The sequence below is a fragment of the Dipodomys spectabilis genome, unplaced genomic scaffold (genome assembly GCF_019054845.1).
Source record: "Dipodomys spectabilis isolate Male_0828 unplaced genomic scaffold, ASM1905484v1 ptg000157l, whole genome shotgun sequence".
NCBI classification, from domain to species: Eukaryota; Metazoa; Chordata; class Mammalia; order Rodentia; family Heteromyidae; genus Dipodomys; species Dipodomys spectabilis.
This window is the reverse complement of record NW_024870834.1, coordinates 22,095,211-22,111,241: the sequence shown is the minus strand read 5'-3', so window position 1 is coordinate 22,111,241 and position 16,031 is coordinate 22,095,211. Positions and strand designations below refer to the sequence as shown.

At 39.6% G+C, this 16,031-nt stretch overlaps 1 protein-coding gene across 4 annotated transcripts in view; it reads left to right on the top strand.

Annotated features, from left to right (window-relative positions):
• The window catches only part of Sipa1l1 (signal induced proliferation associated 1 like 1), a 335,149-nt gene that overhangs the window by 270,004 nt on the left and 49,114 nt on the right, over positions 1-16,031 (top strand). For all 4 annotated transcript variants that reach the window (XM_042692744.1, XM_042692740.1, XM_042692742.1 and 1 more), the window contains one exon: positions 5,843-6,112. In XM_042692744.1, the coding sequence (XP_042548678.1) occupies positions 5,843-6,112 (270 nt within the window). The remainder of the gene's footprint in view (positions 1-5,842; positions 6,113-16,031) is intronic.

Sequence of the window (16,031 nt, the reverse complement as noted above, 5' to 3'; positions counted from 1 at the left end):
TGCATGTAGCAGTAACAGCTAGAAAGAATGACTGCTTGGGCCAGCCCCAGGATTGCTTCAGATAAAGAAGTCTGGTAATGTTCTCAAACATCTTGCTCCAGTAGCCAAGAAACAAATCCAAGGACACTCAGCATTTTGCACTGCCAGATTTTTTTCTCTTTTATATTCCATGATGCTCATATTCTCCTCACTTAACCCATTTGTACCCAATTACTATCCAAAATACAAAGTGTTGTTTTGAAATCTATTGAGAGCCTAGGCAGCTGAGCATGACCTACGAGTTTTTTCCTAACTGCATCTGCATGATTTGCATGATCTGCTCATGATGCCTTGGAAGTTTGGTCTCCAGCCTTCTCCCAAAAGGAGAACCCCGGAGCATCTGCCTGCCCAAATTTTGCTAGGCCAGAAGCACTGTGAAAAATAATAATAATTTCTCTTCCTCTGGAGAGGTTGCTGCTGGAATAAATTTAATCAACTGTCTCCCCTTTAGACTTGCACATGCTATTTTTGCTGGCTTTAAAAAATATCTGTTTCTTTTAGCCATTATTTTCTTTTTTTTTTTTTTTTTTTTTTGGGTCCGGTCATGGGGCCTGAACTCTGGGCCTGGGCGCTGTCCCTCAGCTCTTCAGCTCAAGGCTAGCGCTCTACCACTTGAGTCACAGCGCCACTTCCTGGTTTTTTCTTTTTGCTTATGTGGTGCTGAGGAATCGAACCCAGGGCCTCAGGCATGCAAGGCAAGCGCTCTACCACTGAGCCACCTTCCCAGCCCCTTAGCCATTATTTTCTAAGAATTTCTCCTAAGCTTTGGCAAATAATTCATAGGTCTCATAAGCCAAGACAAAGTTTCTCATCCTATTTTTTCCTCTAAATGACCTATCTTGCACCTGAGTGCCCATGGATTTATGATTATCAAATAGTAGATTATAAAGTTACGATGGTTTGAGTTCTTTAAAGATCAAGTAACAATGACAACCAAATGTTCTTCTATTCAAAGCAAACTTTGCTCAGCATAGTGTTTCCTAGTTCTGCTTCTCTTAGGTGAACCAGGGATTATGTGTCTATGTAAAAATACAGTGAAGGTTTTTAAGAGTAACTTGGTAGATTTCTCAAGAAACGAAGATAGTTATGCAGAACTTGGTCTGTCAGTTACTTTGGGGTTGAGGAATACTCAAAAAATGTCCCACATGCATGTGCTGTCCTGGCCAACCAGGTCTGATAGACCATTAGTCTTTCAGATTTCCTCAGGTACATCATCATTAGTATTAAACATATTTCTGAATTGGAATTCAAACATTACTGTTGGTGGCTCAGAGGGAGATCTGGGTTCTTACTGAGAGACTCCAAGTGCCCTATACTCCCGTTTGTCTGTCTACTGTCCTTTGATGTCTCTAAGCAAGAGAAAATAACCAAGCTTCATGAATTTTAGAGTTTTTTCCAGCTTTGGGTATTGAACTCAGAGCCTAAAGCTTGCTAGGTAAGCTCTCTCTACCCCTTGAGCCATGCTCTCAAGTTCTTTTTTGCATATTTTCCTTTGTTGTTTTCTTTGTTTTGGTTTTTTTTGAAAAGTTTCACTGCTGGGTTAAAGTCTATATCCTCTTCACTCCTGAGTAGCTGAGGTTATAGGCATGTACCATTATAGGTGTAAACCCAGCTTGTGAGTTGTCATTCTTAATTATATACAACTAAGAATTATAGAGACTAGTGTAAGGATTTTCTTCTCAACAATGAAGCCCACAGAATTGTGATGCTGACTTATCTATTTAGAAATCTTTTCATTATCCCAAGGTTTGTGTTGGGAAGCAGAGAAGAATCAGATTGATGTGAGGGTGCTGCTGCTGGTACACAGCATTCCTGATACTGAAACCATGAATAGTTATTCCTAGGAAGATGGTTCTGAAAGACCAGCCCTTCTAGTTGCACCCACAATGAAAAGCGATTTGTCTTCAGCAATGTACTAGATAGGTTTTTTTTTCTGTCTTTAGTGTGTTGTAAAAATAACATTTTTCTGGATGTTGTACTCTTAATGCACCAGGTTTTGGAAAAAAGCACTATAGATTTAATTCTTACAACATTTAATCCTTATAACAATTCTGTGAGGTAACAGGATTATTACTCTTCTGGTCTTAAAACTAAGACTCAAGAAGGTTAGTTAGGTCTAACTTGAGATTGTAGCCACTGTTTTTAACACTCTTATAGTTCCTTGCCTTAAATGCCAGTTAGTAGTGTGGAAATGCTAGTAAATTGTCTTGACTTGTAGTATTGCCAATTCTCATCGGGCCAGTAATTCAAAGTGGCTGATTTCAAGCTACCTCTGATATCTGTGGGGACAACCAGCTCCTGCAACCTAGTACAGGCAGCTCCTATATTCCAAGAGCAAGTGAGCTGCATCTGTGCCTCTCCCTGCACTGCTAGGAAGTACTCTGACATCTTTTTGACCTCCCAGGACTAGTACATGTTGGCATGTACTAGGTGCTGGGACTGGAGGCTGGATAAAGGGATAGTGGATCCATCTCAGCCACTTTCACTGTGAATTCTATCAGTGAAGCCACTATCTGACTCTGGGTTGGAAGATAGTATAGGGATGCCTTGGAGAACTGAAATCCTGCTCCCTACTCCCTTTAGAAATGATTTCAAAGTGAACAGTTGAAGCATTAACACCTTGTTATAGTTTTCAACAAAATACGCTAATGCTTTTCTGTCATTTTTTTTTCTTCTCCTCTGCACTTCACACTCCCACTGCTGTTTTCCTAGCAACTAATTACTCTGTTCTTTGACTAGTCACTCTTCTCTTTGTCAGCCATTCTTTTAGGCAGGTTCAGAGAACAGGCCTTGCCCATTACCCACTGCCCCACAGGTCTTGGCATCACCAGGACCCTCAGGGTCCCAAACAGCCAAGGCCATGTTAATGACATACAGACTCCTGAGATTGTGGGATAGCCAATCATTTTGTAAAGATACTTTTTAGGGGAAAAAAAATGAAAGCTCATTTAACAGGTACAAAAAGGCACTTAAATAACAAACGTAAAATAGGGCTCTTGTCCCAGTTCTAGGAAAATAAGCATGCCCTTCTGTGAATTGCTTCCCAACTATTTTTTTTTTAACAAGAGAAGAGATAGGGAGAAAAGCAAAGTTCCTGAGCCTCTACTATGTAAAGTGCATTTATTTTTCTTTAAACCCTCATAGTAGGTTTGTTTCCTTTAAAATGATGAGAATGAGGCCTGAAGGGTGAAATATCTACCCAGAGACTGAACAGCAGTAGCTGTGAGGACAGCAGATGAAAGCAGTCTCAGTAGTCTTGTCAGAATAGTCTTCTGTCCATCATGTTCTCATGTCCGTCCACCTCCTCACCTCCTCTTCTCACCACCTTCAGAGTCTGTGACCATCACTATCTATGACCTCTAAGTCTAGAAGTCATCCTTGACAAGAGGAAAAATAACCTAGCTAACAAAATCAATTGCGATGTTCTATATAGAATTGCAAGGTGGGGGGTGGGGGGGGGCAGTGGAGAACCTTTATTCTGCAGACACTAGCCTGCAGTTCTTAAAGAAGGCAATCAAGGGCCATTCAAGAGCTAAAAACAAACAGTTATATAAAAAGACCAAATTACTTTTTTCCGGGAGATTTCAGAATCAAACTACTTTCTAAATAAGAATAGGTTGCAGAGTGTTTTCTTCCTTTGAAAGTGGGAAAGCATACTGCTTTAGAGGTAGAAAGGCTGTTGGAACTCAACTAGTTCAAATCTCAATCTTTGAGTTGAAAGATGTACACTTTCTCCAGACCCCTAGTTACATGGCTGCTAGTGATAGAGCTGTACTCAAAACATAAAGTGTTCAGAACTGGGAGCAGTGTCGAGCTGTTATATTCAATACATGGTTCATTTCTTTATATTTCATAGTTTTAAAGGAAAAAGGAGAGAGTGATGATAAATAACAATGAAAGGAGAATGAAAAATAAAATGAGGGGATGATGTGGCTTTTAATTTCAAAGGGTTATCTTTTTGTCACTTTTAGCAATGAAATTATAATTCCTGCTGACCATAACTTCTCCTGGGCTTGTAATAACCCAGCTTGTTTTTCATTCCTTGATAAACCCCAATCCCTCCAGTCCTGAATCTCTGGGCTACAGAATGATGTCTGCCTGACCCTGACCACAGCTGAAGAATATCCCTGCCCCTAATCATCTTTAAGCTTCTGTAAACTGCCACCTGTATGTGGTTCTAATTTTTATAAACTCTGCCCTGCTGGAGGTTGGGGCTGCTCTCAGCCCTGGGACAAGGTAGTCACAGCCAGCCAAATAAAACTCCTTGACACCTTTGCCCATGCTTCCATGGATTTTCTCAACCTTGAGGTCATTACATTGGTTCCCTGACTGGGAAAATCCATTTGGACAGCATTGGACCTTGGCCCCCAGAAGCCCCCTTGTAGGTGAGTGCCTCAGACCTCAGGGGAGAGAGCACCTCCCTCAAGTGTCTTGTTTCCTGAGGACCAATATGGATAGGAGTCACCTTCCAGGGGTGAGTCTATGTAGGCGTGCATCTGAGGAGACTCAGTGGAAGGCTGGACGCAGCACTACTTCCTGAGTCTGAGGCCAGAACTAATCTCGCCTGACTTTGTCTTTTACTTTGATTGATCTAGTGAAAAGCCTTTCATTAGTATTTATGTGTAGTATTACAACCCACCTTTATCTTTGTTCTTCAGTGTACTGTCTACTTCTTTATTTCTTAAGTCATTCTTATGTTTTGCAGATCCTTAAGAGAGCAGTAAGCCAGGAGTGGGTACCTTGCCATGAAAACCATTTGGGTTACATAGAGTGTATCATTAACATTTATTCCACCATTTTTACCTTCTATTAGAGTCATGTGTTTGGCTCTCATTCCGTTTGTCTCGAACTGAAAAGTCTTTAGCTCTAAAGTACCCTGCTGAAGGGCTGATTAATAGTTGCTGTGTTATCATTTCTTTCCAAATTTTCCCACTTGTTACCCAGTCTTTACAATTCCTTTAAAGAAAGGAAATGATCTTCCTACTTAGTGATGAACTTCAAATACACCTTGAGTTAATACTTTAGTAGGAATTGTATTTGCCTGCCAAATTAATAATTGATTGCACCTCCCTTTACTGTTTGGATATAAAGCAATGGAAGGTGGGTTCCTGGGTCCTGAGGGTTAGGTTTCAGGTGATAACATAAAATGAAACTAAAGAAATCCATTTGCTTGCTGTTAATTTCACTCCGACTGTTCCCTAGAGCCAATCCTGACCCTGAGAGATTTCTATGAAGGAAAACAGAAGTCTGATTTTAGATTATGCTTTGTTCCCTGGGGATTTAATAATTACAATATTTCTATAATTAGGTCTTTTCCCTTCCTAAGCTAAATTTAGCTTTCTGTTTGGATTTCAAGATTTCTCCTGACTTAATTTCTTCACTCTTGGGACCCTAGCACACTTAGAACTATACCTTCTCATAGGGCCTCAATTGTAATACTCTGAAAAGACATGTCAAGCTGATTACATATTTCCTCCAAGACTGCATGCTGCAGGATCTGCCCCTTTACCCAACTGGTCTTCCTCCTCAGATCTCCCACTGTGATCTTGGTTTCTGGGGTTTTGTTTTTTTTTTTTTTTCTTTTAAGAGTCTCAGTATTTCAGGCTCCTCAGTTGAAATTCATTTGGAAAACACTAGTGTAGTAATTGCTGGGATTCTGATTTTTAAGAGGAAAATAATTACGTGGCCTAAAGACTGAAAGGGTTAGGAACAAGACGAAATTTGGGATTCATGTCAAATAAGACAGAGTGTATTGTTTCTCTCCCTGTTCCTCCTTCCTCCCACTCCTCGTCCCACTCTATAGGAGTTGCTCGGAAACCTACCGCATGCCAGTGATGGAGTATAAAATGAATGATGGCGTTTCATATGAGTTCAAGTTTCCCTTCCGAAATAATAACAAATGGCAGCGGAATGCTAACAAAGGTCCTCATTCACCTCAAGTCCCATCCCAGGTACAGAGTCCCATGACCTCCCGGATGAATACCGGGAAAGGTGATGGGAAAATGCCTCCTCCAGAAAGAGCAGCCAACATTCCTCGAAGCATCTCCAGCGATGGACGCCCACTAGAGAGGCGGTAAGTGCACCTTCAAAAGTTTGCTAGAACGCTCTAGCCCTGAATTTAAGCAACACTTTAGATTCATGCACATGTTTTTAGAAATCAAAACATAAATACAAGATGGATGCATGCATGACTTTCAAAGCATGGGGGGTTTCTAGAGCTGTTGGGGTAAGTGAAGCTGTACACCCAGCAGAACATTCAGCCCCATGTGGTAGTATTTATTTGTGCTTTGCTCTTTATTTTCTATGTGGTTTTCAACAAATTATCACTGTGTACTTAGCACCACATGGATTAGAGTGTAGTAGACTTTTTGAGATGACAATGACTATATTATCATCTCTTCCAGTCTTCATTGTTCCAGGGCAAGTGATAAGATAGGAGCATCTAAATATAGCGTTGTTTATTTTTTTTTATGGACTATCTGTGTTTCTCTTCAGTAAAGAAAAATATTCTGAGAAAGGAAACCTAGAACAACACAGCATATTTTTCATTATTTGGAAAGTAGAAGAAAATAGTCAGTAGAAAGTGTCATGCAAGGATAACACAAAAACATTCAACCCTGAGTTACATAAGCAAAAGAGAGAAGAATGGAGGAATCCCAGAGTGTAAGGAACCAAGGATTGGTGATAAATTGAATGGTACAGTAGATTCCTCACAAAAGCATGCCCAGTGAGTGCTTTAGTTTGAAATTAACTGTGAGATGCAGCACCTTGGACTAGACTGAACTCTACCCATAAAATTATACTAGAATACATGCTTTCAAAATGTGGATAACAAATTGACCATCAAGGGGGGGATTTTTTGTACATTTTTTATTGTTAAAATGCTATACAGAGGGGTTATAGTTACATGAGCAAGGTAATGAGTACATTTCCTATTGAGCATTGTTGCATCCTCCTTTGTTTTTATTTTTGTTTTTAAAGAAATTCTCTGTGAATTTAGTTTCTTTAACTGTGAATGCTATTGGAGGTACCAGTTGATTTGAACAAATATGCAAGTCACCTGGTGAGAGCAGCCAGCTTTTTTCTCTCTACTACTGACCTGTGCTCTTACTAGTACTTGTTCTGTCACATCTCAGGATATTTGTGTGGAAACCATTATAAGCTAGGGAGAATTCTGTGTTCCAGGAACTATGTTGGGTAAGAGAGTCCTTGTGGAAGCCAAAACATGATCCTTACTCATCTGAGCAATAGAACCAGGTTCAGCAAGAATGGGATGTCACTCTTATCCGATATGCATAAGTAGTCCTTGGTCTACTGCAGAGCAAAAAGGCAGGAATCAGAGAAAGTACACTAGGAGTTCTTTTTATCATAGTCTGGCTTCTGTGCTGTTGTGTGAAACATAACCCATTTTAACAACAACCCATTTCAGAACAGTAGAGCGCACTAGAAATAATTTACCAAAACAAATGCACACACAAATATTGGCTTTCTAAAATTCCTCATTTAATCTCAGAAATTTATTCAGAGTCTTTGCAGCTTATCTCAATAAAAGACTCCACTCCCAAAGTAGCCCATTCCCATCTGGACTCCTCTTGCTTTCATTATTTTTGAGGGGGAAATGCATCCAAGAGATCTCTGAATAAACTCTTTGTTCTACATATTTCAAGCTTGGCTTCTTCCAGGGTGTGTCAGCTGTAATTCATGATTTGGCCTACATTTTGAAAGATGAACCTAGGAAGCCATTGTTTAGAGAGGGACCTTTTTTCTGCTGTAGAATGATCTAGGGGCTTTCAGAAGTAAAACTGGTTGAGGCATTTGCCTTCACAATATTCTGTATGATAAAATGATGGAATGTATTTTGATTCTGTGTTGAATTTAATTTCTGCAACAGAAGCTGAAGCCTGTTGCTGAACAAAAGTTCAGGAAACTGTCTTTCAGCAGTGAAAATATTTCTTGTGGCTAATTGTCTTAAAATTCTAGCAGCTTGTCACAGGACTACTTTCTTTTTCTTTTTATCAGATAGCTCCTGGGACTCCATAGGAGACTCCTGGGTATGCTTGTGCCTGCTGCCCATCTTAATTCTTCCCAGGGGAAAAGGCATCTCATTGCTTACCTGAAAACAGGAGCAGCCTTGTGCCTCTGAGATATGGGGATAGAAGAGGCAGAGTGATACTGCATTGGTTTGAGGGGAACATTTCATGCTGTTCAACACCTTCTCAGGCTTTGTAGTTTGTCTTTGTATATCTTAGGTTACAATTTCAGACTGTAGGATGGAGGACTTGGAGATGGCTTTTAAAATCTCAGGCTGGTAGGAGTCGTTTGGCTCATCTTAATGTTGAAGTACATGGCTACTAGATGGACAGTGTTGTTTCCTATTCTAACATTCCTAGATTTCAGTAACATCAGTAACATGCAATTTCCATGTTAAAAGTTTAACTTTAAAGTCTAAGAAGGAACAGTAGAATATTGGGGCATAGAGTATACATTCATGAAGAATACTCCTTAGTGCTTTATGAACCTCCAGGTTTGTGAGGCTCACACTGGAATATAATCTTCTACCTGGAATGAAATGGAAAGTATAGTCATTACTCTGTTACTTTGCTGGAAATAAAATGTCTCACCTGAGATGTGAAAGTGTGAAGCTCTATACTGGAGCTTGCCTTATTTACTTGGTCTTTTCCTGCCCTGAGTGCCAGTTGGAGTTGTGTCTGGCATACACAGTAAATAAGACATGGAATTTCCGGATGAGTCATAAATAGTCAAAATGAATGCCATGGTCTACTATACTTTGAATCTTCCCTTAGAATTGTCTCATTCCACTCATCTTTCTCCCCCCAGAATGTTGAATTGAGAAACCCAGCTATGTTTAAGCTTAAGCTAGCATCACTCTCAAGTCTCTTCTGCTCAGACTGTACAGTCTGTCTGGTTTGTTCACCCTGGACGAGTCTAGCATAGTTCATTTTGGATGAAAATGTTCATTTGCTGCTTAGAGAAACCTAGTTTTTCTATCATTGTATGCAAAAACTGAGATTTGGAAGTCACTAAGGAACATTTCTTTTAAATTTGTAGACTAAGTTATTTTCTTTAATACCAAGGTCACGATTTTTATGACATATTAAGATTTGAGTTTTTAGCAGTTCTTCAGCTAGATGGATTCTGACACATCAGAACCTCAAATCTAATTCTATGTGGTTTTATGGTCCTCAGGTGGCCATTGGATGACAGAATTTCATCGAATTTCTGATAGTAGTATTTTTAACATAATATTTAATAGAGAGAAAGAGAGTGGGGGATAGGTTGGTAGATAAATAGATAATGTGATTTTATATTTTGGCCTTAAGTTTATTTAGAGTTTCAAGGTAGAATGAGAATCACATTGACCATAGGGGATCAGTAATAAAATCCTGATCTGGAATAATATCCTTGAAAAAGTCTAGCCATTTTAGGGGTTTTGTATGAAGAGCAAGCATAGTAGTTGATGTTAGATTTTTATCAACAATTGCTGTAATCTACACTTTACGTGGATCACAGTTGTAGGACATGACATGAGGACCCCTATGTTGAATTGAGAGCTTTACTGAGGCTACTCTGGCTAAGTACATTTTGATTTCCATATTTTCCAATGCACTGAGTATTGTTCAGTACGTAGCTTTTTTGACACTGTTTTTAACTTCCTCTCTTTAAATTATTTCCTTATTATTATAGTTTGGGTGAATGATCCCTAAAGGATTAACTGTAAAAGTTTGGTTCTGAGGATGGCCCTATTGGAAGATACCATGCACTTTTAAGAAGTGAGGCCTATGGTTCTTAGGTCTGGGTGGTGTTCCTTGCAAGGGGATATTAGGATCCTTTATAATCCCTTCTGTTATTTTGCTTTCTGACTTGAGATGTGAGCACCCAATTCAGTACTCACCTGCAATGATTGCTGCATTTGCCAGAAGATCAAACTAATAGAACTATTTGGTCTTTGATTTGAACTGTGAGCCAAATAGAGCTCTTTTTCTTCATAGATAGCCACTCTGAGGTCTCCCATAGTAGTAATGTGAAGCTAACAAATATATTGTCTTCCTAAACTTTATTACTGTTTATCATCAGTTCTTTGTTCATTTTTTGTTCTCCATGATAGTTTCATTATTTTTCTTTAATTCCACACTATGTAATAGCTCTAGATAATTATCTACTTTGGTAATCTCAGCCATCATAAGTATATAAGCACTCCCTTTAAAAATTTTTTTGAGAAAAAAAATCATACCTGTGTCTTCAGTGGTTGGCTCCCCTAAAATGTTTAATGTACCTCACCTTTTAGCATTCTGCCTAAGAATGAACTCATTGTAATAAGTAAGCCTTCCTGTGGTATTTGAAGAATGTTTTTTATAACCCAAGATTCATTTCTAGTTATCCTACTTTTTTGCTTGATACTTTCTTTATAAACAAATGTTACTGTTCCTCAAAAAAAATTTTTTTGGACTTTTACTCTATAGTCCAAGGTGACCTACAACTTGTGTTCCTCCATCATCAGCCTCAAGTAGTGCTAGGCTTATGGATGTGTCCTAGAACCCAGCTGTATATTTCACTTTGGCCTCTCTTATATTCTTTGAATGTTGCATAGTATCTCATTACTCACAAATCCAAAGTGAATTAAACTTCTACCTCTTCTTTTTTTTTGGGGGGGGGGGGCGGGGGTCCGGTCGTGGGGCCTGAACTCTGGGCCTGGGTGCTGTCCCTCAACACTTCAGCTCAAGGCTAGCGCTCTACCACTTAAGCCACAGCACCACTTCGGCTTTTTTCTTTTTGCTTATGTGTTGCTGAGGAATCGAACCCAGGGCCTCATGCATGTAAGGCAAGCACTCTACCACTGAGCCACCTTCCCAGCCCAACTTCTACCTCTTCTATGTGATGATTCTCAGTGAATGGCACCTTCTCAAGTATCCAAAGCAGATCATTAGGATTCACAGTCAACGTTCCCTATGCTCTTCTCCCTACACCCAGTGACCCACAAAATCCTTGGCTCTTGTTAAATTCCCCATATTTAAGCTTCTTGTTATTTCCTCAAGAACACTTGTTTTGTGCTAAGGTGGGAAGGGTTGCATAAATTATTTCTAAAAGCTTTTAAATATATTGACCAGCCTCCTGCTGGTCTAACAGAAATTGAGATGTTTCTCAGGCCAAGCATTTTGTTACAACCCTCTATCTTTCTTTCCTTTTTTTTTTTATTGTGAGAATATCATACAGAGGAGTTACAATTACATGGGCAAGGTAACGAGTACATTTCTTATCAAGAATTGTTGCCTCCTCTTTGTTTCCCCTTCCCATCCCTTCCCATACTCCCTCCCTTCCCCCACCCCCCACCAAAGTTGTAAAGTTCGTTTTTCGACATAACAACTTGCACATCTCATTGTTGCAATGGGTCCCCCTGTATCCCTAGTTAAATGATTTGTTTTTTTCCCTTCCCCTCCACAAATTATACCAACATCAAATACAGTGAAATAGCCTTCTATCGTTCTGTATAGTGTTCAGGGTCGGGTCCAACTTCTGAACATTGCTGGTAATAGACCTGCAAGTGAGCTAGCTTGGCCTTGACTTTTCCTGCTCCCTGTGTCATCACAACTCCACACAAACCTCAGTATCTGGTATGGATGACTGGTCTCTGGAAGGACTACACTCACCCTTATCTGAATGGTTCCACTCTACCCTGTCCATCCTCTACTCTCCCCACAGCTCAATTCCTGTGAGCCTTTTGGATAAGTTGCTTTTAATTTCTCTAAAACCCTCCTCCCATCTCTATCTCAGTTGTTTTTCTGTGATTTTGACAGTACCAAATGCCCTCTTCATTCATAGAACATACTACATCTCCTTTTAATCTTATTTGTCCACTTTTCCAAATTAGCTTGCTTTATTCATCTTTATAATCTAAGAACCAACCACAGTCTCTGCCCTTCATAGATTCCAAATGAATAACTTAAGTTCAGATGTTACTCAAATCAGGAGCAAATAACAAATTAGATGACAGGTAAAAGAAAAATGTTTTGTAGCATGATAAAATGATAACATTAAAACTAGATTTCATATAGCTTTTTAAAGTTTTGTTGGCTAAGTTTAGGATTGTAAGGTTCGTTCTTATAAAACTGGTCTAAACTGACTCCAGATGACTTCAAATTCTTGATTGAATCTCCTATATTATAGTATATAGTTGTCATTATGATAAGGTAGAAAAGCAAAGCACCATGCTTGAAGTGAAATCACTGGGCTTTGAACTTCCTTTTTCTCTCTTCAGGGAGCTTCTCATTAGGATTGAAGTTAACATGATTTGCAAGTTCACATTGTTAGATGCTGTTGCAACAGTGGGTACTATTCAGGCATTTAGGAAGTGGGCACAGCTTTACAAACTTGGCATGTCTCCCGATTCCCCTTTTATGCATACATTCTACAGTGGCTCAAAAAATGACAGAACAATGGCTAAACATAGTCCCCAGCTTAGGCTGCAGAATTCTTACTAATCATTCCTTAAGCCAGCTATTTGGTACTTAGTCTGGAGAAGCCTTCTCATAGGGGTCTCCTTCCTTCAGAGCCACTTGTGCTGTACTACTTCCCACCTGGAACAGAGAGAGGCATCAGGAAATTGAACATAGTAGGGATACCAGTATGCTAGAGCCTCCTGGGCTGAACTGATGAATCCATGTTCAGCTTCATGTTGGTGTTGGCGAGCATGTGGTAGGCCAGTGAATTTCTCTGTGCAAGTTCTGTTGTCTTCAGCAACAACATTGTGGTTACAGAAATGAATTCAAGATGCCAGCTGTGCTGAATATGAGCATAATGATCTGTTGTGTGAGAAGGAGACTTATAAGATGGTGTCTGAAAAATCATGTGTTCAACTAAGATGGACTCTGTATTCTGGAATAACAGTAAGATGATACTTGGTAGGGTGTCCTCTATGTCACTGTCATATAAACCCAACAGCTGGGACTTGTCTCCTTTAAGAGATGTTCTGTATAAGGACCACTCTGGAAAGTCTAGCTTGGTCACACATCATCTGTCACATTGGTCGCAGGCTTTGCCTAATTCCCTCACCTATTTACAAATGTACCAAGATACATCGAAGTCCTTCTCAAAATCCAGATCTATCATGTGTTCTGATATAACCTTCCTGAACTATAAATGGCCTAAGATCTATGTCCTGTGATGAAAATCACTTAGGATAATGACAAAGTGTCCATTTGCTACCTGCCAATCATTAAATTGCTGAAATAAAGTGGCTTTTCTTTCCTTTTGACTTACAGGAACAATTGCTGTCATTATAATGAGATAGGCCAGCATTGGTGAAGTGCTCTTTTCACCTGAATGCTCTCAACTGATTGGTGAATCACAAGAGCGTAGAATAAGGCGCAGCTTCTGTCCCAGGGCATCTGATCTATACCCACCTCTTTAGAATTTGCAGGCTGATTTTAGGGAGCAAAGCACAAGTACACAGAGAGGGGACAATGGGAATTGACTCACAATGTTCCTATGGCTCTGCCTGAAAGTATGTATAATACTCCTGGCTTTCCAAAAGACCAAATACTGCCTAATTGTCAAGAAAGAAAAGAAAGAAAGGAAGGAAGGAAGGAAAGGAAAGAAAAGAAAGAGAGGAGGAGATATTTCCTATTACGCGTATTCACCCTGGCTTATAGGATAAGCTCTGACTACTGACCACACTATTGCTTTGCCTTGGAATTTCTTCCCTTTGCCTTGTAGATCTACTTCCTCGCTTTACTTAATTAGGGTTTACTCTCTCATTCTTCAGTCATGAGTACAATCAGTCCTCTGCCTGTGTCATGCTCCAGCCTAACATTGCCATTGTGGAAAGTGATTTGATGCCTCACATTCCTACACCCTTACTCTTGACTTTTAGAAATGTTCTTGCCTTCCTTCAAACCCATCTTGAGTATTTCCTTCATTAAACTTCCTTTTCCATAGTACCCAGCTAGAGCTGACTGCTAACCTGCCTGAGGGTCCCCTGCACTCATGACCAGTACACTTTACTTAAAAATTATAGGGAACTATTGTGGGATCTTATTCTATGTCTAGCTCTGTTCAGTCCTTTGTGATAGGTTTTATCAGTTAATCCTCACAACAGAATAATCAGTTGGTTGTTATTTATCTCCTTTATAAACATGGGTATAAATGTGGGTGAGGTTGCCCAACAACTAAGAGATGAAATAATTTGTACAAGGTCCTAGCTAGCTAGTGGTGGAACTGAGATTAGAATCAGCTCATGCTGGAGAGCCAGTATACTCAGTCTATGAGTAAATCTACCACCACACATAATGGAGCTCACTAAATGTATACAGAACAAATGTGTGTTTCCTGCCAGGGGGTCTAGCCACATTCACTGCAGTCAGGGCCAGCTTTATGAGCCTGCTACCTGCGCCGTTGTATAGGTCCTCACACTTAGCAGGGACAGAGTATTCTGCTGTCATCTTGAGATTGTTTTATCAAGGGGACCCACATTTTCACTATTTCCTGAATGCCACAAATTAAGTAGCTGGTCTGCCTGCAGTCATTGTTATTTCTCATCCTCCAAAATCACCTTTAGATATAAAATTGACTCTTCTCTTGAGGCATCCATGATGTATACTGGCTATTAACTCTCGCAGCTTGCCAGGAGCTGTAAAGTAATAATCCATTTATCTCAGTGTGGAAAACATTGTATTGTCCCAGCTGTACAAGAAAGTTCTGTTTTGTACACTGACCTTGTCATTTGGAAGCTTATCAGAATAGTATTTCCAGATCCTGGCTAAAAACTGATGTCAATTATAAGGTCAGGAGCTCATGGTAACTCTTTTCAGAGCACATAGGAAAGCACGAAGGACAGAGGGATGAGTTACTTGAATTTGAACACAACTTGTCCAGATGTGTTCTGGATAAAATACTTATATGACCTTGAACCATTTCAGAGAGGTTTTCTGTGCATAATTCCAAAAGAAACCTAGTTGATACACACAGATGAGGGCAGAGCATTTTAACTTGGTCCCATTCCCTGGGTGAATAGCATTTTAATTGCTCAGTTGTGGCAAAATGCTGTGTATAATTACAGACTCAGGTATCTAATTTGTCAGTCATGGCTGTTATTTGAAATCCTCTGGATTGTTTAGACTGTGATTTGACTCTTTGTATTTGGGTTACAGAGGGCCTTATCTCCTTGGACTCATTTAAGCAGTATTGTCACTTTGAAGAAAAAACAGAAAATAGAAGTATAATTAATCCTAAATACTCAGGAAACAATTTTACCCATAACTACTTGGATACCAATAATCCCTCACTGATAGATTAATAATTTCTAATCAGTCATAGTCTAGAGTGGTCAGCTTTATTAAGCATCTTTTACCTTGAAAAAGTTCTCTCTGCCCAGTGAATTGATTCATGGGAGGAATGTAGGAACAAGAATTATTTTATTAGAAATTGGGATTATTTTGACAGTTCTCTTTTTAGTCCTGGTATTGGAATACTTCTGGGAAAATGAGGAAAATGAACTGATAGTGATCTTAGACCATCTATTCCCATATGTGTGACCCCTTCTATTCTTCATTTCTATTTCAGTGAGATGAACTTAATATGAAAGAGGAGCAGGCAAGTGTACTCATTACCTTACTCATGTAACTGTAACCCTCTGTATAGTATCTTTACAATAAAAAAAAAAGAAAGAGGAGCAGGCATCAAGTGTTGTCCTTCAGAATACAGATGTGTTGTCTGCTGGTGCTCATGAGCTTGAGGTTTCCACTCGCTGCATCCTTAGTACCATGACAGAGTACTTGATGTCTTCTTTTTATGGTGTGAGGGGGGACAAAAAGGGATCTACAAGGAATGTGTAGCATTAGTTATTTAAAAATGTAAAAACAAAGGATTTATTTCTTTTCTTTTTTTTTGGGGGGGGGGGGGGGAATGGGCAAGTTTAACTCAGAAGTTGGGCGCCGGTGGCTTACGCCTGTATTCCTAGCTACTCAGGAGGCTGAGAT